Raw genomic sequence first — 27,073 nt, 5'->3', positions numbered from 1 at the left:
AGGGGGGGCAGGGAAATCCCGACCTACTTGAGGAAGGGGTGGCAGGCCAATAGGGACCTATCCCAGCCGGTTTAACTTCTTTACCTGGCTGGAAAGTTTCTGGGAGTCTGATGGGGGGAGGGGCAGGAGGCTGGATCTAGAGCTTCTCCTGCAAGAGGGAGGGAGGGGTGAAACTTGGGGGAGAAGGGAGTCCCGTGGGTGGGGTGTCCTCTGGCTCAGGACACCACGGGCTCTGGACAGTCACAGTTAGGCAGTCACAGTCACAGACACTCACAACCCAAGATCACCCCCCACCCCCCAGGTTTCCCCTAACCCACCCCCCCTCCCCACGTCCCAGCCCTCCCCCCTCCCCAGCCCCCCTCTCCCAAGGGGGCACAAAGCAATAAATTACAATTTCCTCCCCAGTTCCAAGAGCCCCCATCTCATTCATCACCACTCTCTATCTGTTGTGGAGAGAGGAAGCCAGAGGCCTGGCTTCCCAGACCCAGTCCATCCGTGGGTGGATGTGAGTGTGGCTGTGGGTGTGTAGGGAGGGGTCTTTATTTTAGCCTCCCCCCCATTGGTCCCTTTCACGGAAAGGGTTGGGGTCCCCACCCCCATGGGTAGCCGGGGTCCTGCCCCTCGCTGCCCACTTCCCCTTTTGTTGGGCAGTGAAATCAGGTGTGGAGGGAGTGGGAGGGGCCCATGAACAAGCCTTCTATCCCCCAGAACTGCCCTCAGCTCCCATGACCAGCACACCCCCTCCCCTCCCAAACACCGTGATACCTTCCCCTCTTCCCCAGGAGCCAGCCTGGGCATTGGGCTCTGGGGGCCGAACTGTCCAGCGAATGGGGGCGGGGAGGAGCGTGAGTCATCCTGGATCTGAAGGGCAAACTTCTTTTTTCCCCCTTCCCAGGAGCCAGCAGAGGGCAGGTCCAATAGCCCAGTGTAAAAGTAGCAAGGGTCCATCTCCCTTCCCAAACGCTTGCAGGAAGGCGGAGAGTTCCCGAGATGGAGAGAGAAACAGCGGGTGCATCCGGCTGGGGAATCGGGGCGGTTAATGCGCACAAAAAAGGCCTCCCTGCCTCGGCTAGGGAGAGTGCGGGAGTCTGTGTCCCTTGGAGAGGGGGGGAGGTTGGGAGGGAACAGGGGAAAGAGACGGTGCTATCGGGAGATCGGGTTCAGTGTCCGCAATGTGTGAGTGGTGGGGAGCGTGCCCGTGGAGAGGGGAAGAGGGAATCTGTGTCCAACGATCCACAACGAGGGTGTCCGTGCCGGGGTGTGGGGTGGGGTGGGGTGGGGGGTGAGGGGGCCCGGAGCACAGATGCTGGGGCAGGCCGGAGGGGAGGGGGAGGGTGTCTGTCTGCGTGGTGCCGCTATACCAGCGCGACCGGAGCATCGGCGCGGCCCACGCTGGCGGCGCTGCTTCTCCGGCGGGGACTAGGAGTGGTGGCCCCGCTGCCTCCTTCCCCGGGGCAGCCGTGCTGCAGCAGGATGTCCGCACACAGCTGGCTCCCAGCTCGCCGAGCGTAGAACAGCGCCGTGCGGCCCTGAGCGTCCCGAGCAGATACGTCGGCGCCGTACTGCCAAGAAGAGGCGACAAGTAAGAGTGCCTTCCGCGCTCTGGGAACCAGGGCCCCAGAGCAGCCCCCACCATCAAACAGAAATGATTGGGACAACCCGGATTAGTGTCAACGAAAGAGACATTAAAGATTTGAAGATGATGAGCGGCGTCTCAGAGGTCCTCCTCCCCCTCCTCAGCAAAGCCGCCCACCCCCCGACCTGGTTCTAGATCTGCTGTGGAAGTGAAGCCATGACGAGCACCTAAATTGGATTGGAGTGAGGAGGTGCTGTGCTTTGTCACCAGTCTCCCTTTCTAGTCATCTGAGTCCAGTGGCCAGATATGAGTCAGGACGAAGGTGGTCCTGGAGGCGAGGCAATAGGATTAAGTGACCTGGCCAAGGTCACCCAGCTAGTGATAATCGAGCGTCTGAGACTGAATTCGAACTCGCGTCCTCCTGACTCCAGGACCAATGCTCTATCCACTGAGCCACCTAGCTTCCCCCAATTCTAGTTCTAAGATGGACACAGAAGACAAACTGAAAGGTGTGTGTGTGTGGGGGGGCTGTCACGCCTTTCTGTCCTTGAGGACACTCGGCATTCCCAGCCAGTCTCCTTTGACCCTCCTCGATTATCTAAGAAGGCCTCTAGATCTTTGCCCCTTTCCACATACCCAGACTAGCAGCTGCGTGATGACCACATGGGCAAGCTCTGCCGCTAGATGTAGCGGGGAACGTAGCTGCGGGTCCCCTACATCGCTGTCCAGAGGCCCGTGCCGCGCGTGAGCCAGGAGCAATAGCACCCCAGCAACATCCTGGGCCTGCACTGCGGCCCAGAGGCGGCGGCCCAGGGACTCTTCCGGACCTCCCAGTGGGGCCAGGAAGAGCAGTTGCTCATACTTGGCCCGAATCCACGACTCTCGCTCCTCCCTGAGAAGACGTGAGGATAGAAGTGGGGAAGAGTTCAATAAGAGGGTCCTCTCCTCCCTCAAAGATTGCTTTCCCCTTTTGCAAACCAATTCAACTTTTCTTTACCGCTCCTCTCCCCTCTTTTCTCCCGACTCCTCGCACCTGGAGGATTCCCGCGTGGGCTTGGCTCGGCCTCGAGTGTCGCTCTCCCATATGAGATTGGCCGTCTCGTTGCCAATAGCCGTCAGCACCAGGGTCAGCTCCCGCGGCCAGTCATCCAAGTCCAGGGATCGAACTCGAGACAGGTGAGTTCCCAAGTTTCGATGGATTCCAGAGCACTCAATGCAGATTAGCGCGCCCAGGTTCAGACTTGCCCAGGTAGGGTCTGGGGGTTCGACAGAGAGTACGAGTCACTTGCACATTCTCTGGTCCGAGATACCCTCCTCCAGCCTCCATACTTCCACATTCTGCACCTCGGGCCCTTCTCTTGCCCTTCTCTGCCTCACCTCGAGAACCAAGGATCTCTTTCTCCGCCCTGCCCTTCCCGGAACCTTGGACCCATTCCTCTCCAAGTTCTGTTTGTCTTCGAACATAAACATCCACCCCTGCTCCCCCCGCATTCCAAATGATCCGCCCCTCACCTCCACCGATCATCCACACCCTCACTCACTGGGAGCTCCGCAGTCCACACATAGCGAGTTTCCCTTCGCGTTCCTAATCGCCTGGATGGCCACAGCCTCGCTCTGACTGTCAGTGCGTAGCTAAGGGAAAAAGAAGAGCCCGGGTTAGCAGTGATCCTTGCAGGCAATCCCCGAAAACACGAGACAGACAGGGCTCTGTCAAAGACTCAATACGTATTTAGAGCTAGGCGGAACCTTAGAGAGCATTTAATTTAGCCTCAGTGTTTTACAGAAGAGGAAATTGAGATTCAAAAGCGCACACACACGTACACACATATCGAAGCCTGGATTTTTCCCACCACAGATTCAAAGCTCTTTTCTCAATATTTCTTTCTGTGATCGCTGTTTCTCAATCTCCCAACCACAATTAAGTACCTTTCCCCAGGCACTGCCTCCTCCACTACACCTTTCCCCTACAGCACTCACCTTGACCTTGCTGCTCTCGCAGCATTGCAGACTGGCCAATATTTGGCTCTCGATGGCTTGAACCCAGGAATCTCGCTCTTCGAAGCTCCCAGCTTCAAAGTGCCAGGTCTGGCCAGTACTTGATACAATCAGGAACTCGAAGTTTTCCTCTGAGGGGAGGGCGGGTAGAACAGGATGGTAGAATTCTAACACTCTTTTCCCCAAACCCTCTCCCCACCTCCCCAAACAGCCGTCCCAGGGCCCCTGCAGGGTGGGGTGGGAGCAGTATGGGAGAGGGGAAGAAGAATGGGGAAGCAGGAAGTCCACGCACATGCAGGGGAAGCAGGTGCACCCCAACCCCTGCACCCCAATTTCCCCACTTTATTACCTGCTTTATAAATATTTCTTAAACTACCAAAGGATTTTAGTTTCCACATTTTGCGCTTGGCTGGTTTCCCGAAGCAAAGGAGACAGACAAGAGAAATAGAGATAGAAGAGATAGAGAAAAGAAGATAGATGGTGGAGACAGGGGAAAGAGGGAATGGGGAAGAGATAGAAATACAGAGAGATGGAAACAGAGAGACATACACATAGAGAGAACAGGAGTACCAAAGAGTAAAAGGAGAAGAGGAAAGAAAGAAAAGAGGAGTGGAGAGGAGAGGGTAAAGGCAGTGGGGAAAATAGAGACAGACAGATAGGGAGAGAAAGCAGAACTAAAGGTCAGTGGCCCCAGAGCAGAGTGGAGCAGAAGCAGAGAGCAGTGAAAGTAGGGAGATTTGGAATCCAGGCCCTGAGCAAAGGGGGCTGAGAGTACCGTGTATGTGTGTGGAGAGTATGAGGTAATGAATTGAAAGGAGCAGATACTAAGGGGAGCAGGAAGGAAGGGTTCAGATCTCAGTGAGCTTTGGAAAGAAAGGGACTGAGATTGGAAGACTAGGGAGAGGAAGATGGGGGTCAACTGGAGAGAAAGAGGCAGGAGCTCTGGGTTCACTAGGGAGAAGGCCAGGGACTGAGGGATTCCCATTTTTCTTTTAATCAAAATGTTCACAGTTGATATAAAAATATGCAAAAGAGAACACAGATCAGGCTCTTTTTCCATACCACCCCAGGACCTACAGTCAGGGTTTCCGGTTGGGGTAAAAAATAGGACTGCCTTTTCATGGCCTCACCTTCAGCCTGCCCAGCAGAGCCTTCCGTCTTTGACGGTGTGGTCAATTTTTTCCGCCTCTGTTTCTTCACCATGGGAGAAGGTGGAGGTTCCCTACTCAGGGGGCTTAAGTCTCCAGATGGTGTACAGTCTTTAAGAGGATGCATAATTTAATCAGTTTCCCCTGAGCCAGCTTTTCCTTCTTCATAATGTCAAAAAAATTCTTTCCCTTAGAACTTTCCTTCTCCCCCTTATCTTTTCTTTTCCTCAGATAAATGTGCATCTCTATTTCATCTATTTTTCTCTCTCTTCTCAAGGTTGCTCCACCACCCCAACCTCCACTCCGACCCCTAATTTTGGCCAGAAAACAGCATTTAGTTTTGGGAAGAGGTAAGACTGACCTGTACTGAGGGCTCTGGCCAGGTTCCGGTCTGGTTTCAGTAAATGCTTTGATGTCTGATCCTGGGGTGGCTGCAGTGAACTGGGACTCGGTGTAGGAGTAGGAGTGGGGATGTCTGCTAATGTTAGAGTATTTGAGGGGAAGAAAAGGAAATCTTCAATAACATTCCTTCATCCTTCGTTCCCCCCCATAACTGCTTTTACCAGCTCTCCCCCTCATTGCTTTTCTGTCATCATCTCCACATTCACCTGCCCCCTGCTCCCATTTCTTCATTTATCCCCCACACCTCCTTTACCCAACCTTCCTAATGACCTTTTCCAAGGATCCTTCTTTGCCCTTTTGCCTTGGACCCTAGCCCCTCCCTCACCTGTGCCTTCAGCCATCTGGACAGTGCTCATATCCTTGACGAGGCCATTGATGCTGGCAGAGGGGCCAAAGGCTGAGATGGCCCGAGGAGGTCGCTTGCCTGGTACCTTCACTGTTGTCCGAAGCAAATCCATCTCCTTTCCATGGGTGCTGTGGATGTAATCCTGAGAGACAGAAGGATTCCCACATGGTTAGGGGTAAGAGAAAATGTCTGAATCATCATAAACCTTTAGGGTGCTGTAAAGCACCCTAAATATTGATAATCTGACATTTATTGAAAGGTTGAAAATCATTTTTGTATACAATATTTCATTTGATTCTCCTCAAACCCCATGGAGGGCAGGTACTTTAAGAATCCCATTTAATAAAGAAAGAAACTAAGGCTCACAGTGGAAATGACTTCCCATGACTGATAATATCAAAGATGGGATTTGAAGCCAAACATCAGTCCTTCTATAATACACAGTGGAGATTGGTTGGGGGATGAAGCAAGGCTAAAAAAGACTATGCTATCTGGAGAGGGGAGATTTTCAAACAACTGGAAATAGACTGATATTATCCCGGTGACTCTTAGAGGCTGTGGAGGAGGGATTCATCGCTGCAGGGTGGGAGGGCACTCACATTAATGCTGGGGTGATAGAGGAGGAAGCCATTACTTGACAATGTGACATATTTCTTCTTCCATTCCTTGTTCAGGGAATTTCCACTTCGCTTTAGCAGGAAACTCTGGGGCAGGGATGAAAATGGGCCAGAGGAAAAGTTAAGGTACACCGTGTGGGCAAGGTGTTTCCCCTCCCCCCAGTCACAAAATCTGTCTACCTGCTTGATCGGGATTGCCCTGCCACTTCCTGCGGTCTCCCCTCGGCTGTCCAGGCTTCGCTTCTCAGAGTCGCTGCCTCTTCGATTCTGGAATGGTTTACTGTTATTAGAATAGATTGGGAACAAAGTGGCAGATATCAGGAAGAAAGAGGAGGAAGGGATGAAGGGAGTGAACTGAGAAAGAGACGTCAAGAGAACCCAGGGCTTAAGGGAACTGGTGGAACGAGAGTCTAATGGAGAGTCTGTTAGTCTAGATTGGAAGGAACGATTAGTGAAGGCACTACCGCAAAGAGACTTGTCCTCCGTTTGGCTGCTCGGTGCAAAGACCCCGGGGTGCTCAAGCCAGCCACAGCAACTGCCTCAGCCCGTAGCTCCCGATGGCCAACGTTGGGTGAGGAAGGAAGGGATGATGAGTAGTCACTTGTATGCCCCCCATTACTGGCCTGGAGAAAAGAGATTTGAATACAAAGAAGAGTGTACTGAATTTCCTCAAACCCATATGCGTGTAGAAATGGAAGACTGGGAATTTTACCTGGGATTTCAGGGATATTGCTATAGTCAACACTCCCTCCCACTATTTCCAAAGTCCCATCCCTTACATGTCCTCCAAAATCTCTATCCTTAAACCTACCCAACACCTCAGAGACTCCCTTCTTCTGCCTCCCACCTCACATTCCCCAACCTGCCCTTCTCACCTGCCCTGCCACAGGGGTGGAGGCAGCTGAGTGACTGGGGGAGCTGGGCAGGGACTTGCAGGCAGCCAGGAGCTGCTGCTGTTTTCGCAAGGTCACAACCTTCTGGGCCACTGTGGGGGGGGGGGGGGGAGAAAGGAAGGTAGAGACTGATACTATCTCTCTCTCTCTCTCTCTCTCTCTCTCTCTCTCTCTCTCTCTCACACACACACACACACACACACACACACACACACACACACACACACAAACAGAACCTGGGGGAAAGAAAAACCAACCCATACTGATGACCCAACTCTCCACTCATCAACACACACTCTACCCCTGCATTCATATTATCCCCCTTAACTTCCCCAAGTCCTTTTTGCCCTTTTATTTTTTCTTCATTCCCTTCAGTCTCCCTTTTTCCTTTCACTCACTTCTTCACTCTTTCTTTATCCTGCCCTCCCATTACAAGGATCTTATCTACATACTGGTCCCACCTTCCAAGGTCCCCACGAATCACTCTCACCCTCCTGGAAGACCCTGTCCACATTGAGCCCATAGGTAGCACAGGTCTCATAGTAGCTGCAGCGCTTCATTTCCCCACATAGAGCTCGGGCACGAGCATCCCCAACAACCCGGGGGGAGGAAGCACTAATCCGGTCTGATGGGGAGAGAAAGGTGAAAGAGAAAAAAAATTACACTTTCACTCAGTCCTTATTGCTTTCTGTCCCCTAAAGGCAAAAGAATTGAAGTAGAGAACTTAATTCAGAGAAAGCCGCCACTATCTTTCTATCCTGCTCTGGCTCTCATTTGCACAGAATCAACAAATCTTAGTCTTAGAAATCTTAGAAAGAACCAAAGGTCATGTGGTCCCACCTTGACTTGAACAGAAATCCCCTCTCCAGTGGTTCTTGCAAGTGACCCTCCAGCCTTCCACTTTAGCAATGATGAACCCACTGACTCACCAAGCAACTCACTTCTTGTTTGGATGGCTCTGAATGTTAGGAAGTTTTTCTTTCTATTGAGCTGAATTCTGCCTTCCTGCTACTTTCTCTCATTGTTCCCATTTCTGTCCTAGAGTCAAGTAGAGGGAGCCTAATATCTCTTCTATGTGACAGACCTTTAAAGACTTGAAGAGATCTCTCATGTTTCTCCAAAGTTTCATCTTCTGTCCACACATCTCCCTACACTGGCAACTACTTGGCACTCTTCTGTGTCTCCCCTTTTCCTAGCATCTTCTTACCTTGTGTTCCCACCAGTGCTAGGGGCAGACCTCCCCGGCTTTCCCCACGAAGGGAGTTTAGCTGCACATGGAGACGACTCACAGCCTGGAAACTATTCTCATCCTCCAGGCTGAAGACAAAAATGACAGCATCTGCCCAGCTGGAGAACTAGACCAGGAGAGACAAATGAGGGATCATTCAGAAAGAATTCTTCTCTATCTCTCTCAAGTCTCTACCAAGTGGAGAACTGGGAAGGGCTGGAGCAAGAAAAAGGTGATCCCTCCCTCCCCTTCCCCTCCCCTCTCCAACTTTACTTCCCCAGAAGTCTAACCACTATTCAGTCTCCTCTCTGCTTTTTCTTCCCCATTCACCTTGGCATCTGGTGCCCCTACTTCTTCTCGGATCAGCAGCAAATGACTTTGTCCATCTACCAACATCTCCTTTTTATGCTGCTCACCTGTCCAAGATTATTAGTGGGGGAAAGGTTGCAGCAAACTCACATACATTTACATCATGTATATACCTCAGTTATCATGGTAATGGGAAAGGTCCCAAAGTTTAGGACTTGTTTCAAAATTTTCTTGACTCCCTTCCCCCTCCCCCAATCCTTTTTCATTCTCACGGACTCACTCTCTGTCTTCTCTAGCACCTGGTAAGAACCAGTCAGGAATCTGTGAATAAGCGATGACTTCCCACTCCGAGCATCACCCAGTACCCCCTGTGAACAAGGGAGTGAACTGAAGTCATAGATGGAACAAAGATCAAGGGGATTAAGAACACAGTAATGGGGATGGCAGGTAGGTGGTGCAATGGATAGAGCACTAGCCCTGTAGTCAGGAAGACCTGAGTTCAAATCACGTATCAGACACGTAATACTTGCCTAGCTGTGTGACCTTAGGCAAGTCACTTAACCCATTGTCTTGCCAGAAAGAAAGAAAGAAAGAAAGAAAGAAAGAAAGAAAGAAAGAGAACATTGTCTTGAGATTTGGAATGATGGAAGAATTTTACTCTCATTGAATCTGAAGTGACTGACAGTGGTCAATCATTCAAGAAGGAAGATTGGATAAAAACCTGGGAGAAGGCATGGGGAGAAATAAGAGAGCAGCATGGTGTAGTGGAAGAACCACTGGACACTGAACCTGGAGTCAAAAGGACTGGTAACTATGTGACCTTGGACATATTACTTCATCTTTTCTGGACCTCAGTTTCTGCATCTGTAGAATGAGTTGCACTGTATTATGTCTAAGCTTCCTTCCAACTTTAATATGACATGGGAATGTTGTGAAGGGGACCTCTATTCAGATATGGGCTGAACTAGATACATCCAAACTTTGAGATTCTGTGATTTTTTTTTTTAGGTTTTTGCAAGGCAAATGGGGTTAAGTGGCTTGCCCAAGGCCACACAGCTAGGTAAGATTCTGTGATTTTAAAGGCAGAAAATTATCCAAGGATCACATAAGGAAATACCAACAGAATGGAGTCTCTTATTTTTTCAGGGGGACAGAGAGCAAGTGATAACCTCTCTTAAACCAATTAGAATGTTGTTTTAAATCCCAAGTTCTGGACTATATGGAATTTATTTGAGGAAAAGACTGGAGGAGATACTGCAATGAGGAGAGGTCTGGAGGGGGGAGGATGATGATGATATCCTTTATTCTTGAAGACCATAACATGCATGTAAATTGGATTTGAGTGAGGAGCTTCATGAGCCTTCTCCCCCCAGAGTCATCTGGGTCCAGTGGCCAGATATGTATCAAGTTGCCTTGGATTCCAGGTGATCAGAGTTAAATGACTGGCTCAAGATCACAATGCTAGTAAGTGGCAAGTGTCTGAATCTAGATTTGAACCTCTGTCCTCCTAATGCCACTGTACCACCTAACTCTCCAGAGGGAGGAGAAAAGCATAGGAAAAACAGGAAGAGAAATTGAATGGGGAATATTGGGCAAAAAGAAGAAAAAGAGGAGGTGATATGAAACGATAGAACATAGGATAATGGAGGGACAATGACGAATCACAATTCACCACTATCATCTTAGAAAAAGAGGAGAGGAGTGGATGAGAATACAATCAGAGAGAGAGAAATAAACCTGGAAGGGACTTTACTATATAGTCAAGGACACTGGCTCACGTACCAATCGCAGTTCAGGGATGGATCGGCTCAAAGTCCATTCCTGACTATTAACCACAGCTTCTGAAAGAAGATAGAAGATAAGAGAGGTTTAGATTTGTTTGGCCTTCTAGGTCTGATGGAGAAAGCCCACATGGAAATGAAATAGTGAGCATTTCGGTAACACACACACACACACACACACACACACACACACACACACACACACAACACAAACTCCTATACCTTTCTGCCTTCCCACTCCCCCCCCCCCCCCCTTCAAGGATGGGTCACTTCCCTTGAGTTGAAAAAGCTAGGGAATTAGATGCTAAGACAGTGGTCCACACTCCGCCCCCATCAAGCTTGCTTTCCCCACAGCTGTTGCTGCCGCTCACAGGTTGCTTAGCAACAGAACCAGAGAGACAAAAATACTTCACATTGGCATCTCCCTTAAAGCACATCCCTAACTATGTGCCCCTCCACATCCCAGCCCAGAAGAACTGGTGCCCCTTCTCTAAGAGGATGGCCAAGAAGAGTCCAGAAGGTTTATAGTGTGAGGGGATGGGGTTGATTCAAAGGGAAGACAGAGCCTGAGGTTAGATGCAGGGATAGAGTGGAAGGTGGAAGCTAAGGAGGAAAGGGAGAACCTCTCAATCTCTATTTTCTAGCAAAAGGGAAACTGAGGCTTTCAATGGAGATAATACATATGACTAAAATCCCTCTCTCTTTCAAGGTCACAGGCACAGGTCAAATCCCAAGTAGTAGTTTTCTGTCAGTTCCAAAATTTAATTTAAAGAACCAAGATCCTTGCAAAATCAGACACTTTCTCATCCCTCTTGGGTTTAACTAGGTAAGACCCTCAGTAGAAAATTGGAGAAAGGAAGTTCAGGGGAGTAAACCCCTCCGAAAATGTGCCCTCTTCCTCATCCCTCTAGAGTTTGGTCAGGACAGAAATCCAATACCAAATTGAGGAAGTGAAGCTCAGGGGGAAAAGTAAGCATCAACTCTATCCAGTTGTGATCTATAGCAAGGTGCTGTAGGGAGAGGGCTTTGGAAACTTCTTCCAGCCCTGTCCCCTCAGATCCCTTGCTCCAGTCTTATTCCAGTCTGCCTGATCCCCTGTGTCTGACAGCCTGACACTGGAGGCCTGGACGTTCCTAGGGTGGAGCAGCTGCAGTGGGAGCAAGCGGATCTGAAGCCATCTGCTCCTGACAGCTCCGGAGCCAAACTTCGGGCCACCACCCCCGCTCCCCGACAGCCTCCCAGGAGAGGGAACAGACCCACTCCGCCCCTACCCTACATCTCAAGTCCAATGAAGCCAAAGCTAAAAACACAACAAATACAACCAGAGCAAGAACTGTGCAGTTCCCCATCACTCCTGACTCACTGAGGTAGGACCCCAGCTGATCTGAATTTGACTTTATGTGGGAGGGAGGAGGGTAAGTGGGAAGTGAGGCTCCCCGCCATCACATCCCACCTCCATCTCAAGCTCTCTACCCCCTATAGCTTTGCAGTTAAATATCCAGTAGTTTCAACCCACACATTTCCCCTCCACTCCCCCTTCTGCATCCAGGACACTGAGCAAAAGATAACATCCCTGACATCTCTCTCACTCGCCTGCTACCCTCCCCGAGGGTACAGGCGAGTGGCTGCCTGCAAATTAGTTATGGAACCTGCTGGCACCAAGTACACAGGATCATAGACCTTCTCCCAGTTCTTCTCATCCTCATCTTCTATCAAATTCCCTTTGGAGGGGTTCACAAATAATACATGTGGTTCCATTTCTCTGTCCTAAGTACCAGGCAAGAGTGGGAATTGGGGATGTCTGACTTCCTGGGGGAATCTGCAAATGCCTGCTTATTCTCACCCTGACCAAGGACACATTTTCCCAGCAGGCTTGAGTCACCCTCCCTGGGACCTATAGACAGAAATACAAGCTAGCCACTCCCCCTTAATCAAGCTCCCTCTCCTGGTCCTGATCTTCAAAGGACACCCAGCAAGTCCTGTTGCATCTCTCCACACAAATTCAACCACTGAGAGGTCATCAGGTGGTAAGTAGGAACCCCAGTGTCCCTAAAGTCCAGACTGTTTCCTTCAGGCCTGCACTCCCATTCTAGTTTCTCTTACAGGTTGTACTGGAGAGTTAGGATAAGTGACATTTTTTTTTTCTAAATCTTTTAGGCTTGCAAAGCTTTTGCATTGAGATCTAGCCATGATACCCTCCAGGCCCTACAGTTCAATTCTCCCCCTCCCCTTGGCCTTACTCACTGGGAGAGGCACGAAGCTCTACAGCCAGCAGCTCCCGGGACCCGCTGCTGGAGGTCAGGCCTGGGGGTCCAGGAGATGGCCCTGGACCTGGGGGTCCCCCGGTACTCTTGGTGAAGATGCCACTGATGAATTTGAGCATCTTCCGGTCGCGGGTGGAGGCACGACCCCCCTCCCGGCCCCGTTTCAGCCCAGGGGCAGGGGGCTCCAGAGTGATGGGAGGCGCAGGCCCCGGGGGAAGCCCAGGGGAGGTGGCAGAGGCAGCTGGAGAGGCAGCCGGAGTTGCCGGGGCCGCTTGAGGAGGAGGAGAGCCGGCGGGTGGCCCGGGGTGCAGATCACTGTTGTCCAGCGTCTTACTCTTGCCTTTACGCGGGGACAACTTTCCTCGGGCTCCAGCCCCCTGTCCGGCTGCAGCTCCTGCTCCGACCGCGGTTCCGACTCCGGCGGGGGCTCCCGCCCCAGCACTGCTCTTTGACCCCTTGACCCGCGGCTTGCCCTCGCTTTCCGGCCATGAGAGCCGACTCCCTGCGGTCTTCCCCCCTCCAGCTTTGCCCCCACTCGTGGTGACCGTCTTGCAAGGCTTGGGGGCAGGTGGGGGGGGCGCCACCTTGAGACGACGGTTGCCGGTGCCGGGGTGGGGGGAAGAGGAGCCTGGGACGCACCCCCCACCCCGGCTCTCTGGCTCCGGACCCCCCCAGCTTGGACTGCTGAGTAGTGGGCGCCGGGAAGCCGTGGAGCCCCCCCCAGGCTTGGGGTCCGGGCTCAGTCCCCCGGAGAGCGGGGGGACAGGAGGGGCTGCCCAAAGGGAGAGGCGACGACCCGGAGCAGGGGAGACCGGACAGGCTGGGCTAGCTGGAGCAGGGGACAGGGAAAGGGTCTCCGTCCCTGCCCCCGCGCTACTGGTGCTGATCCACAGCGCATCTTGTCGGTGGAAGAGACGTTCCTGCCGCTTCTTGCCGGTCTCATCTGCGCCCCGAGGGCTTCCAGGTTCTCCCCCTTCTGGTGCCCTGACTAGCGGGGCCCCAGCCCCTGATGGCGAGGGAGGCGGTGGAGGCACAGACTCAAGCTTGACCAGGGTCAGCGAGATGAGGTAGGTCGTTGTCCGGCGCTGAAGCGCGCCCGCACCCCGGCTCATGGGGCCCCGAAACCCCCGGCCTGGGGTGGGGAGGGGGCTTCCCCCGAATTGGCTCAGGGAGGCCCGGCCATGGGGTAGCTCTGCGTGCTTGTCGCTGGACTCGGTCCCCTGCTCAACCCCCGCCCAGGCTCCTAGGTCCCCGCCGCCTCCGCCTATTCCGAGAGCACCCCCCTCCCATCACACAGGGCTCCTCCTCTCCATGCCCCCCACCCTGCACCCCCAACCCTTTCCCAGGCCTGGGACCTTGAGTGCGGTTCTCAGGAGGCGAGGGCGTAACCTCGCATCCCCCAGCCGGTGAGGGGAAGCAGAGCTGGGGGGTCTTGAAGGGGGAGGCTTGAGAGAGTAGGAGGGGGTAGCCAGGGCAAATGGGCGACGTGGGGGAAACGGCAATGCCAGGGAAGGGGAGAGGCAGAAGAGATGGAGTGCGGGGGCGATGGGGTTTGGCGGCTGGGGTGTGCTTAGGGGAAGAAGGGTGGAGGATGGAGAGCAGGGGAGAAGGACTGGGGGGTGGGGTCCAGAGGAAGGGGATGCAAGGGGTGAGGGAAATGCGGAAGATACGCGGGGGCGCAGGGAGGATAGGATGCAGGATGGAGATGTAATGAGAAGGAGGGGGGAGGATGCAGGAGGATGCAGGAGGATGATGGGGGCCGGAGGGTCTGGGGGAGGGAGGGGCTTAGGGGCTAGGCGAGGGTCCGGGGGTTCGCGGGGGTTCACCGGGACTCGGCCGGGTCCGGATGCGCGATGTATCCGGGCTCTCCCCTCACACTGAGGAGGAGGCGGCCCCCTGCCGCCCCCCCCTCCCAACCAAATCTCCCCGCCACCTCCCCACCACACACACATACACACACACCAGCCGGGCTGTCTAAATGGATGGTGCAAAAGCCAGAACTGGATTCCACTTCTAAATCCCGGACTGGATTTCCTCCCCAAATCCCGGACTGGATTGAAGCCGACTAGGTCCTGGCCCCCAGCTTTTCCCCTTCTGCAGAGCAACTGGACGTGGGGAAAGGGGCTTGCGAATGTAGGCTGAAGGGCAGTCACTCCAGCCGGGAGAAGCATCCCTTCAGCCACTTTGCCCATGGGAGGGGGGGGGCGGGTCTTTGAAGAAAGAAATTCGGAAGCCTCTGGACCCTAAGAGACCCTCACCTCGAGGTGAGCTAAGTCTTCGGCTATCCTCGCTCCCTACAGTGGGTGCAAGGGGCTGACTCCTACGCTGAGTCCCCCATGTCCTTTCACCACCAAGGGCTAGGCTGTGACTGCCCAATCCCAAGTCCGTCCTGGAGGGAATCTGGCATTCCAAAGTCCCTGCCCCCTCCCCCCAGAAGACTGAGCGGGGTACCAAGTTGGTTGGCGGAAGGTAGGGGGCGGCGTAGAGGGGACACCAGGACGCCGTGAATCAAAGACTCCCGGGCTGAGAGGAGGGCATAAATCTGGGGCTTCACACCCCTCCGCTCTCACAAAAATGCATCCTGTATCCATGGCAACACTGGCTCCGAAAGGACTCGGGGGAAACAGCGGGAATAATGAGGGAAGAGGGATCAGTGGAAGGCAGGGGCGCCAAAGGGGGCCTCTGGAGAAAGGGAAAGGGAAGGATGGTTGAGGGAAAAAATGGGGGTGAGTGAAGTCCCACCTCGGTACGTCTCCCCCAACAAAGCAGGAGTGTACAAAGGTGTGTTTATCAGATAGATGCCGGCTCACCGAGGGAGTAGCAACTGAGAATTCCCGGGTTTCCTTATATTTGTTGACTTTTTTGGAAGGGAGGTGGAAGGGGATAGGATAGAACAGGTCTATGCGTCTCCTGGTACCCTAAATCAGGGGATTCCTATCCTTCCTAGAAAAGAGATAGAAGTGGATAACCCGGGGTCGCTCTATCTTGTCCGCGCCTGGGAATAGGGGGCGGGACCCTGGCCTTGGGGCGGGTTAGAGCAGTAACCTCTCCAGACCCCTCCTCCGAACCCCAGGAACCAAACATTCTCCCCATCTTCCTTTCCTTTCTCTCCCTCCCCCTGACGCAGCCTGGGCTATAATAAGAGTTGCCGTGGGCGGCTCTTGGAGGCAGGAGCCGCCGGCGAGCGGGGCCCGGGTTGGGAACTAATTGGGGACCCGGGGTGGGGGGAGGGACGGGGGGGGGCATTTGTTCTCCGAGTTGCTCTTGTACCCGACCTCCCTCAGCGCCCAACCTAGGGGTCGGCTCCCCTTATCTTTACAAAAAGACCTGGAAAAAACCGAGATGTCGCCCTCTCCCGGACACGGGCGCCTGAACGCTTGGGTCTTTATGTGGTTGTCTGTAGGGAATGGGGTTAGAAGAGTTGTCACCTCTGATCTGTTTTCCTATCCCTGCCTGGTCCTCAGTTTTTCCTTCTGTATAATAGGTACAACTATCCCTAAGGGATTGTCACATCCTAGTTCTTGAGGTCCCCAGGGAATTTCAGAGAAGGGAGTCTCCTCCTTTTCTCCTTTCTTTGGGGTTGTCTGTTTGTTCCCACAACACTCAAAACCCCTCCCTTCTCTGCTGGAGGAGGCAGAGCTGAATGTCCTGACTAGGCATACCAGTCCACACTGGGCAGGTGTCCAGGATGCCACTGGGGGGATAAACCTACTCTCATCACTCTAACCTGAAGTCCCTAAATCTGTCACTGGAATGCAACAACTGTGCTCCCATGGCAATGTGGAAGGTGGAGGGAAAACATGAGCAATATCTTCACCACCCAGGGGCCAGCAGGGACAGTACAGAACTGGAAATGCAATGCCTCTGTAGGAAACATGGGGTAGATTTTCATCCTATTTTTCCTATTCTCTATAAATTAAGCTCCCAGAAAGATGGTCTTGGGGAAAGAATGAGTAGAATAACTATCATCTCCTCTGGACACCAGAAAATCACATAGGAAGACAGTTGAAAGTAGAAGAAATGAGGTAAATTGGAAGTGAGGTGACAATTGAGCTAGTTTCTGTTTCTCTATACTGTCCCCATCCCCCATCCTACCCTAAACTTGGCCTGTTCTTGATTGGTTCTTTGATACTCCAAATGTGAAGATTGGAGAGCTTTGAGCAAAAGGGTCAAATTCTGTTAATGTATGTAATATGGAGTTGTGAAGGTGATTTGCAACTGCTTAAGTCTTTCTCCCATCCTAGGCCCCCACCACAGGATTTGGGGGTGAAAGGGGGCAGAAGGATGTGGCAGATGGTGTTGCTATGGCAACACTTCCTCCCTGTGTTGTCATTGCTTGCTGTAATAGTGCTAATGAGGTAGAACGGAAGCAGGGGTGGAGAGACAGGAACAAGAAAATATTGAGGAAAAGTGACAGAAGACAAGAAGGGGGGGTACTAGATTGGTGAGCATGTGTCTATGACAAGTGTGTTTCTGACTGTCTGAGACCGTATGTGTATCACTATCTAAATATGCATGTTTAAGAATGTGTGTGTATGTGCACAAATATTTGTTTCCCTGGCTGTGGTTCAGCAGGTGGGTACTAGGAATGCATCTGGGATTCAAATGATCTTGCCCTTAAAACTCCTCTCCCCACAAGTCTCTTTCTGTTCCCATCTCTCTAGGTCAATGATTGAGTCACTCACAGACAATTCCTCCCCCAGCAGAAACTGTCCATGTTTTCCCAGTACTGAAAGCCACCTCATTAGTGACCTCTTATTGGAGTTAGAGATAGAGACAAGTGGGCTTTCTTCCAAACTCAACTCATTACAATTTTAACAGGACTCTGTCCCCTAGAGTCCCTTTTAGTGCGGGTAGACAAGGAAGTGGTTAACTCACCAGTGAAATCTTAGGCTGAACCCCCCTTCCTCAGATCCTCAAATACCCTCAGGTTGGGCACAAGATCTACTCTCACCTCTAATACTGTCCAGTGAGGTCTTGATGTCGTCCCGGAGTTGTGGATCATTCACCTTCTCTGCCAACTTTCTGAGTAGGTTCAGGTGCCGCTTGGCAACCTCATGTCGTCTGACTTCTGCCTTAACTGCAGCTGTAGCCAGCTGCCTCTGGGCATACATCATGCCTAGGCCCGTTTGGCCAGGCTAGCAATTCTCAATGACCCCCCGACCCATGCCCACATTTACCAACTCAAGAAGGAGTAGTGCTCCTGGCTTCCATCCGCCCTTCCGTTTGTCTGTCAGTCTCACTTCCTGGCTGTTGTGCTTCAAACCCACAGTCTGAGGCAGCAATAACCGCTGCACCTCTCTCACACCCCCTCTAGTGTTGTTATGTAGGCCACCAAGCAGCCCTGACCAGGATTCCTCAACCAGGTGAAGGGAGCCACCTTAATGCGAAGGTCAAGGCCTAGAGGAGAAGGTGGTGGTTATGGAAAAGCAAGGCAGGAATTATCACAGGTACAGTCTGGAACACTTGGTGCCTCCAACAATTAACTAACAAGCCTCCTACAAACAAATCTGACACACTTATGGCCTTGTATGGCCTTATAACTTTGCACATTCAGTTTCACATAAGGGACACATTCATTCAGAAACTTGCACACATACTCATAACTTTTCCTATTAGCAACCTTTCATACTTAGTCTGTACGCAACCTGGCCTTGCTCTTGCTACCCTGGCCATTCCAATAACACTCTTCCCCCATCCCCCCCTCCCCTTCTTCCTTCCCTCCCTCTTTCCCAGATGAAGCTTCTTCTGGAAAGAGAATAATTAATAGGGTGGAGATTAGGTAAAGATTCTGTGGGTCTACAGTGGAATTTACAGGTGAAATGATTCAAAATAGAAAAGACAAGAGTTAATCCAAATTGATCATGATTCTAGCAGGAACAAGCCCATTATACTTATTTGTACCTCATGTGTGCATTTCTCAAGTCATTTCAACATTTATAAGATCTTTATTTTCTATCCTTCCTTTATTCTGTTATCCTGGTCCCAAACAATGCCCCCTCCCCCAAACATTTCCTCCACTCTAACCCCAAGTATGAGGAATTACACAGAAGTGTAATTGAAAAAAAAAATAGAACATTTTCTAAAACAGTCATTCTGTTCAAAGGAATGGGGGGGGGGGCATCTAGGTGGCACAGTGGAAAGAGCACTGGCCCTGGAGTCAGGAGTTCAAATCCAACCTCAGACACTTAATAATTACCTAGCTGTGTGGCTTTGGGCAAGCCACTTAACCCCATTTGCCTTGCAAAAAAAAAAAAAAACCCCAAAAAAAAGAAATGAAGAGGGTGATCTTTAAGATCTATACAAGCTTTAAAACCTCTCATCCTAAGACCACCACTATTCTTCCCAAGCTCCATTTCTAACCAACTTCCTTTTACTTGCTTGTCTCCCTTTGAAGATTTTAAAAAGAGAATATGAGAAAGAATGATTATCAACTTATCCCTCAATCAAGTTGCCAGAAAAAGTGATACCTATTTCAAAGTCTTTCCAAGGTGTGCAGCTCACTTTGTGGGATAGGGAGGTGGTTGATTTTCATTTCTTACTTGGGCTGTTGTATCTTCTTGGGACTTGGGGCAGTGAGTGCTTGCAGCTTTGGGAGCTTTGGGGGGGGTCTTTATATTCCAGGCAAGGATGAAATAGGTCTCTTGCCACAGAACTTTATTCAGAGGTCTCCCTACTGTGGCCTTATTTACCTGGGTTAAAAAAATCATCCTGACTTATGATGCCTTACAATCATACCCATGTGTGGAACATGTGTTTGTGTTATGAAATTGTTTTCATGTTGATTTTTATTGTGGTCCCAAAGAGTAATCCGTTGAACTGCTGCCCACAGTACTTTGTGATGGCAATGAAAGTACTTGGTTGCAAAGGTACAAAGTGAATTGACCATTCAAGATGGGGGACAGGGAAAGTAAGGAAAGGGTTGAATCTTGGGAAGATAGGGAGCATGATTTAGTAGAAAGAATTTCACTAAACTGGAAGTCTAGATCTGGATTCAAATTTTGACTTTGCTATTTCTTGTAGGACTTTGAGCAAACCACTTCAACTCCAGTTCTAAAAATCTAAATGTTTCATGCTCTCTAATCTCTCCCCTTTTTTCCTTTAGTTCAACAAAATATCCAAGAAAAAAATTATTTAAAAATTAGTAGTGAACCTTGTTTTAACATCAAAGTATCCTTCCCTTTCCCAAGGAGCCATTAATTATAAAGAATAAAAAAGGAGAAAAAATGTTTAACAACACTTATCAATATATTTTTTAAAGTTTGACATTATTTGTAGTGTTTCATGCCCATAATCCTCATGTCTGCAAAGAAGCAGGGAAGATGTTTTCTCCTAGGTATTTGGGGCCAGTCTTGGGTAATTATAGTTTTATAGTACAAGGATCTGAGTCTATGGCTTCTCTAGTTCTTCAAGTTTCATTTTTCAATCCATATGTCTTCTCCCCCTTCTTTGCTTTCATCATATTCATCATTTTTTATAGTATGGAATATTTTAGTACAATTATGTGCCACATATTATTTAACCATTCCCTAATATATGTATCTTTACTTTGCAAGAAACATTAGCTACCTATTACCCAACACATTTTCAGCATTGTGCTATACAAAAATAAGGCAGAATAATCATAGATTATAAGGTGGGGGGGGGAGGGAAGGCATGAACACAAAATAACTAATACAAGAGAGAATGATTTAAGTTCAAAGAAGAAGTTATAAAGTATTTGGAATAATTTGATGAGGGGGAGATCATTTTTCACCTGGATCTCAGAGAAATTTTCTTGGAGGTGACCCTATCCTTAAAGGCCTAGAAGACAGAGCCTGGGAAAGAGAAATAAATATATTCAACCCTTTCCCCTCACATCACACATGGTTACATATATCTATGCATTTAGTTGTTAGTAAAGGAATTCTGTTAATGTTATTGATTCTTGCTTCTGTTCTTCACATTTGTCTTTTACTTCTGTGAATTTGTATTCTCAATCTCATCTTTTTCCTTTTGATTTATTTATGTTCAAAGTCTTTAAAATTTCTTCTTCCTGAAATCTTTTGATATTTTCATTTTTTCTCTGCTCCCCCAAACTTTATTTTTCCTATCATTCACTTTCTGACTCCTTCCCCTCTGATTGTGGTTTTCTTGGGGGATATATCTCAAAGTACCTTAGGTTCCTCTGATATTGGGCAATTCATTTGTTCATTGGCTTACATCTCAGCCCTAAAGAACTTTTGGATGTTCAAAACTGGCCTTAGTTGGATGCTGTGCATTTTCCCTCAGGCTTGGTAGGGTATTATACAGCCCACCAGTATGAACACTGGTGATTCTGCTCCATTCCCTCCTTCCCAGATGAAGTTTATTCTGGAAAGAGAACAACTAATAGGGCTAAGAATAGTTAAAGATTCTGTGGGTCTTGGGGGGACTTGGGAGTTTACAAGGGAAATTACTTGAAACAGAAAAGGTCAGAGTTATTCCTAATACATCATGAGTAGTTCAGAGCTTTGTAGCACTGATGCTTCTGAGTTGCAGTTCCCAGTAGGCTTCTGCTCCTGAAGGTTGTAGCCAAGTTGTTGAGGATCAAAAAATTTTTGAAGCCTGAAGTTGGGCTCTCCAGAGTGCCGGAAAGAAAGAAGGGACTGAGGTGCAGGGGTGGATTTTTATGCAAATCTATGAGGTTTCCTTGGTCTGCTAGTTTTGCTGCTGGTGGTATGGAAAGAGAGGAAGGGATGCTGAGTGAGCTCAGGGTCAATAAATTCAATTCCTGGGATTGGGGGTTGTCGTTTTTTAACCTTCTTTTGGATTCTGGGTGTCTTAAACCATGGAAATAGCTGAAGTTGCTTTGCCACACATCTGTTTTGGAGAAGTCATGAAGATTGGAGAAAATGCTTAGTCTACCATCTTGTTACTCACAAGACCCTGAAAGTTTTGTGAGTTTGGGCTGAAGGGAAGTGACTGTCAATGTTCCATTCCTGTTGTACTTTGTAAAAGGTATTAGGAGAAGCATTCCTAGTATAGTGGATAAAGGGGTTGGTCTAGGAGTTAGGGAGAACTAGATTTAATTCATGCCTCTGATATATACTATTAAGGTACTTTAATGCAGTTTGTTATTGCAATTCTCTAAGACTGTAAGTAATAAATATGTTGCAGCAGAGATAATGAGTTCCAAATCAGGCTATTGAAATCACAAGTTGCAAAAATAAAGGCTATTTACTAACCTCCTATCCTAGAAAGGAAAGCATCTGGGTAAAGGATGTTGTAGTGGAAAGAATAAATGAATGTGGATGTAGAATCATAGAATTTGAGTATCTAGCTAGTTCAGTCCATTTATGAAAGGAACTGGCAGACAAGGTTCTTCTTAAAGACCTCCAAAGAGGTCCATTTGTTAGCTCTTGAGAGCAAATTAAAAATTGGAACTTCTACCTAGGATTCTGTTTCTACCCTCTTCACATGATAGCCCTTCAAATCTTTTAAATTAGCTATCATGTTCCCCACTTTTCCTTTTCTCCAAGGTGAATATGTTTTTGGTCCCTTGAAAAGATTCACATATCATGGGTTCAAGGCCATCCACCAATCTAACTACTCTCCAGCTCTTAAATCATGCCTCCCAGAACTAAATCTAAAAGTTCAGATGAAGTCTGGGGAGTTTTGTGGAGGTAGAATAATTGCTATTCATAACCTTTAAAATGCTTTCATTTGTGTCAGAGAGGAATTTTGGAAGAGAAGATGAGCTTTTATTTTGGCAGCCTGGCATAGGAGGGCCAAATATGTTGTTTTCTGTCTCTGCTTGGAATGAAAGGGGGAAATGGAAATAAAACACAGTGTCATATAAAAAAATGAGTTCAGATGAGGTCTGTCTGATAGGAACAGAGAGCATAGAGGACTATCACCCTCCTTGTTATTTTGTCCTTCATTCTCAAAGAGGACCATAACTATGACAAATATGTGAATTGAATTTGAGTGAGGGAATGTTGTGCTAAGTCATCAGCCACAAGGGATCAATAGGACTGGAGATGGCCTTGGATTCAAGGCAATCAGGGCTAAATGACTTGCCTAGGATCACACGGGTAGTGTCAAGTTGGCTGAGGCTGGATTTGACTCCAAGGCCAGCACTCTGTCCACCTTGCCTCCTAGCTTACTCTTAGTCTATCACCCTCCCTAAGGATTCTGGGAAGCTATGCTCCTCTTAATTGTAGCCCAGTGCAAGTCAGATTAGTTTTCCAGCTGCCCTAACACACTACTCTCATGTTAAGCTTGCAGTCCATTAAGATCCTCAGATCCTTTTCAAAACCACTATTGTCATCAATCAGTGTATTACCTGGTTTGTTAACTAGTGTTATGTAAGCACTTAGCTTAGTGCATCAAGTCCTCTAAAGCCTTTATCAAATTAATGATAAAAAAATGTTAACTAGCACTGAGCTGAGGTCTCTGAGGTACTTACTCCAGGGGAGACCTTTTGTCATGGTGATGTTGAACCATAACAGCTACTCCTTATTCATTTCATTCAACCAGTTCTGAAACCGTTTGAATGTTTTCATCTATTCTAACCCATCTTCTCTGCAAGAATTAAATGAGAAACTTTTTTCAAAAGCCTTATTAAAATGTAGGTAAATTATATCCACAGCCTTTGGCTCATCTACTAGTTTAGTAATCCTGTCAAAAAAAAATTAAGCTAGTGTGACGACTCTTTGGAATCACTGCTTCCCTTCTCAAGTGTTCACCAATCATTCCTTTAAATTTCTAAAACTTTCCCAGGAATCAAAGTCAAGTTCACTGATGTTATTTGCATACTGTTCGTTTTTGAAATTCCCTATTTTAAAAATAATATTTGTTCTTCCTCAGTCTTATGGTGCTTCTTCCATTTTCCACGCTCTTTTGAATATAACTGACAGTGGCTCAGTCATCACATCTGCCATGTCTTTTAGACTCAGAAGATGTAGTTCATCTGAGCCAAAAACAATTTGAATTCATCAAGGGCAGCTATATTACTTTATCTTTGGCATCCCTCTCCCAGCTAATAATTTTTCTTTCTAATAATACTTTTTTTTTTTTTTTTTTGCAGAGGAAACCCCAAATTAGGAGCGCAGCAGCTCGGCTTAATTAAGACTCATGTATTTTTGGCAAGTCACTTCAGTGCTCAGAACCTTATCCTACAAGATGAAAAGATGAGCTGGTCTAAGAGACTGGACCAGAGATGCCCGAGCACCCTTCCAGCACAAGATGAGGATATATATATATATATATATATATATATATATATATATATATATATATATATGTATATATATGTTTTTTCAAGGCAGTGGGGTTACGTGGCTCGCCCAAGGTCACGGCTAGGTCATTATTAAGTGTCCGAGGCCGCATTTGAACTCGGGTACTCCTGACTCCACTGCGCCCCTGATGAGGATAATGTTAATGCTCCTGGTGGTTTTCGCGGGTTATGTCGCTGGATCCTGGCAACTGTGCGCAGGAGGGTGCTGCCATTTGCAGACGGGGAGGCCGAGGCCGACGGGCCCCCGCCATGCGCATCGCCCCATTGGCCGAACCTCGGCGTAGTCGTCTGGGACGCGGCGATGCGAGATGCGCCGGTTCCGGCCTCTGGGTCGCGGTGGCAGGCCTTGGGCGGGTCCGGACGCGGCGCGTGACGCCACAACAAAACAACCTCCCCATGAGGTCACTGCGGGACGAGCTCGGGGCGGCGCTCGGGGGCGGCCCTCGGGGGGAGGCCCCGCCGCCCGCCCGCCCTCCTCTCCCCTCCAGCCCCGCGCCCAACTTTCCGCAGGCCGCCGCTCTCTCGCGGAGAGGTCCCAGTCATCCGGGCCTTTGTAGCGGCGGCGGCGGCAGCCCGGGTCGCTCCAGTCCTAGCCCATCGCGGGAGTCCCCGAAAGCCCGCCCCTTTCTTACGGCTCGCCCAATGATGAGCAGGCCGGTGTAAGCGGGCGCCCTGGGCGGTGACTCCTGATTCGATTGACCGACGGACTCCCCAATGGAAGGGCGAGGCGGGCCTCCAGCCTTACCAATCCGGAGGCAGGGGCGGGCCGGTGCAGGCGCAGAGTGCGGGGCTTGGGAGAAGATGATTTAAAGAGACAGGAGCCGCCGGGGCCTTAGCGCACGGCCCCCGAGACCTTTGGCACTCTCGAGGCGTCGGGACCCCGGTCCCCAGTGCCGGGAAGATGGTGTGCGGCGGCTTCGCCTGCTCCAAGAATGCCCTGTGTGCGCTCAACGTGGTCTACATGGTGAGGGGAAGGGTCCCCCGGGACTTCCGGTGGCGAGGGTCCCCGGGGGCTTTCGGAGACTTCCCGGGGCGGCGGGGATCCCGGGACTTCCGTGGGGAGGGGACCGAGCTTCCGGCCACGGCGCGGGGGCGCCCCGTGGCCCGTGGCTGGGCCCCATTAGCGGGTCCCGTGGAGGCGGAGGGCCGGGGGCTCCCTCCGGGCGCGCTGACCCCCCTGGCTCCCCTCCCAGCTCGTGGGGCTGCTGCTGATCGGCGTGGCTGCCTGGGGCAAGGGGCTGGGGCTGGTGTCCAGCATCGACATCATCGGGGGCGTCATCGCGGTAGGGGTCTTCCTCCTCCTCATCGCCGTGGTCGGGCTCATCGGTGCCGTCTACCACCACCAAGTCCTGCTGTTCTTTGTATCCCGGGGTGCCAGGGGGTGCTGGGGGGTGCGGGTCCTTTGTGGGAGCCAAGCCTCCCGCGGAGACGCCTTCCTTCTCTAGCCCAGGACAAACCACTGGCTTTGAGCTTCTCCCATCACCAGAGGTAGCGATGCATAGGATTGAAGCGGGAATGGCTCTGGTCACTTTTTCCTTAACTCAGCCCCACTTTAGTACATGATCATACTCGGTTTGGTTTTCATCTTCCAGTTTGGAATCTCTTGCTCCTGTCTGGCAATTAACAGAAACACACAGGTAAGGGGACACACTTCCTTTCCCTCCTCCTCCTCCTCTTCTCCTACGAAACTCTGGGTCTGCCACTTTGCAGTCTCCTAAAAGCCTAGATTTCTGATCAGTTTGGGATTTGAAAGGTTCTTCAGAAAAAAGAAAAACATTGTATTCCTGATGATACCCCAAACACGAAGTTTTGCTCCATGCTCCTCAGATAATGAATTAGCACACATCATATTTTAGTATGTTAGTTAGAATTGGGATCGTTTTATTAGTACTCCATTCCTTTCTTTCTACCAGAAAGATGTCATCAGCACTTACTGGTTGGTCATGACTAACAAGACTCGGAACGAACTAGAGACAAGTTTGGACTGCTGTGGCCTCTTCAACTCCACAACCTTGTACTCCCAGGATTATAACTTCTGCACTGCTGTGAGGATATGGGGCTGGGGATGGTGACAGTGGACAATGTCCAGAGTAGGGAAGAGGATTGGCATCATGAGATTACAGAAACTGTATGAATGTATGAATGGCTGGAAAAGGTTTGAGTGATAATCAGTGAACATTAATACTGGTTAACCATTTCCCAAGCTATATGGCCTCTTGAAAAGGGTGGAACAGGGCCTGTTCTTTTATCCACCAAGAACCATCATTTTGAAATCCTCTTATTTCTAGCTCTGCAAGACCCACGGCCCAAAGTGCCAGGTTTGTGGAGACAAATTCCTTAAGCATTCTGATGAAGCACTGAAAATCCTGGGGGGTGTTGGACTCTTCTTCAGCTTTACAGAGGTGAGGTCTTCCCTTCTTGTTGGACTTATCTTCCACATCACTCTCCTTCTCCTAGTTGGAGCTATAAACTGTGGATTTGAGTGCGTCATACACAGGTGTTGCTATTTCTTTCCTTCTAAAATGTCCCCATTTCCTCCCCCAGATCCTAGGTGTGTGGTTAGCAATGAGATTCCGGAATCAGAAGGACCCTCGAGCAAACCCCAGTGCCTTCCTATAGAGATCTCCGGATGCCCCTGACCCATCTTTTCCCTACTCCTTTGTGGTGGGGACCCCAGGGCCTTTTCCATGTAAGGAAATAAGAAGAGGCCCTTTTTTGCTACAATCCCTAAGCTGATTGGACAGTTAGGCTTCTGTCCTTGACATGAGGTTTTGGGGATAGGCAGAGTTGGGAAGATTCTGAGCATACCCCCATGCTCCCAGGAAGCGGGATGCTATTTATCAAGTGCATGTGATTGAATGGGGCAAGAAGCTCCCTGCAAACTCCAGCCCTGCCAGCCTCCTTCTAGACTGACTTGATCTGTCTTACCCTGCCCAGGATCTCTCCTCTCCAAGGTTAATCACAGCCAAGGCACAGCCAATCATTAATGGAAGTAATGTTCCTTAGGGGTGAGGTGAGTGGGTAACAATCCTCCAAAGGTGACAACTTTCTCACATCAAGAGCATATAGGCTTTGTATTTTTGGATAGTGTAGTGAATGTAAAAAAAAAATAAAGCCTTTTTAACCCTGTATTTGCATATTTTTTTTTCTATTTTCTCAAATGAAGACTGTATTAACCTCAAACCCTATATGATTTGTATTATTCCATAAAGACCTTATTCATTCACTTTGAACTACCACGTTGTCTATTTTCA

The 27,073-nt window shown here is 49.7% G+C and overlaps 2 protein-coding genes across 4 annotated transcripts; one reads left to right on the top strand and one right to left on the bottom strand.

Annotated features, from left to right (window-relative positions):
- Window positions 1-374: 374 nt before the first annotated feature.
- Window positions 375-17,839, bottom strand: AGAP2 (ArfGAP with GTPase domain, ankyrin repeat and PH domain 2). 3 transcript variants are annotated; one of them, XM_074226271.1, is made up of 19 exons: window positions 12,540-13,750; window positions 10,297-10,355; window positions 8,795-8,882; window positions 8,536-8,621; window positions 8,185-8,332; window positions 7,468-7,602; window positions 6,960-7,069; window positions 6,549-6,707; window positions 6,265-6,351; window positions 6,067-6,171; window positions 5,447-5,609; window positions 5,081-5,197; window positions 4,702-4,830; window positions 3,554-3,702; window positions 3,118-3,208; window positions 2,610-2,832; window positions 2,213-2,468; window positions 1,362-1,562; window positions 375-1,019 (listed from the first exon to the last, which is right to left on the bottom strand). In XM_074226271.1, the coding sequence occupies exons 1-19, from the start codon at window positions 13,669-13,671 to the stop codon at window positions 717-719; spliced, it is 3,741 nt and encodes a 1,246-aa protein (XP_074082372.1). In that variant the 5' UTR covers window positions 13,672-13,750; the 3' UTR covers window positions 375-716. The 3 variants fall into 3 exon arrangements, with proteins under 3 accessions (XP_074082372.1, XP_074082373.1, XP_074082374.1); XM_074226272.1 differs by having other exon boundaries at window positions 5,081-5,194; XM_074226273.1 differs by lacking the exons at window positions 375-1,019; window positions 12,540-13,750 and adding an exon at window positions 17,514-17,839 and having other exon boundaries at window positions 1,356-1,562.
- Window positions 17,840-24,304: 6,465 nt separating this feature from the next.
- TSPAN31 (tetraspanin 31) lies at window positions 24,305-27,048 on the top strand. Its single transcript, XM_074226270.1, has 6 exons — window positions 24,305-24,783; window positions 25,013-25,180; window positions 25,376-25,456; window positions 25,733-25,864; window positions 26,108-26,221; window positions 26,364-27,048. The coding sequence occupies exons 1-6, from the start codon at window positions 24,721-24,723 to the stop codon at window positions 26,436-26,438; spliced, it is 633 nt and encodes a 210-aa protein (XP_074082371.1). The 5' UTR covers window positions 24,305-24,720; the 3' UTR covers window positions 26,439-27,048.
- The last annotated feature ends 25 nt before the right edge of the window (window positions 27,049-27,073 follow it).

This window comes from Macrotis lagotis, chromosome 2 (genome assembly GCF_037893015.1).
Source record: "Macrotis lagotis isolate mMagLag1 chromosome 2, bilby.v1.9.chrom.fasta, whole genome shotgun sequence".
Taxonomy (NCBI): domain Eukaryota; kingdom Metazoa; phylum Chordata; class Mammalia; order Peramelemorphia; family Peramelidae; genus Macrotis; species Macrotis lagotis.
Note: the sequence above shows the minus strand (reverse complement) of the source record. Positions and strands in the feature narration are given on the sequence as shown.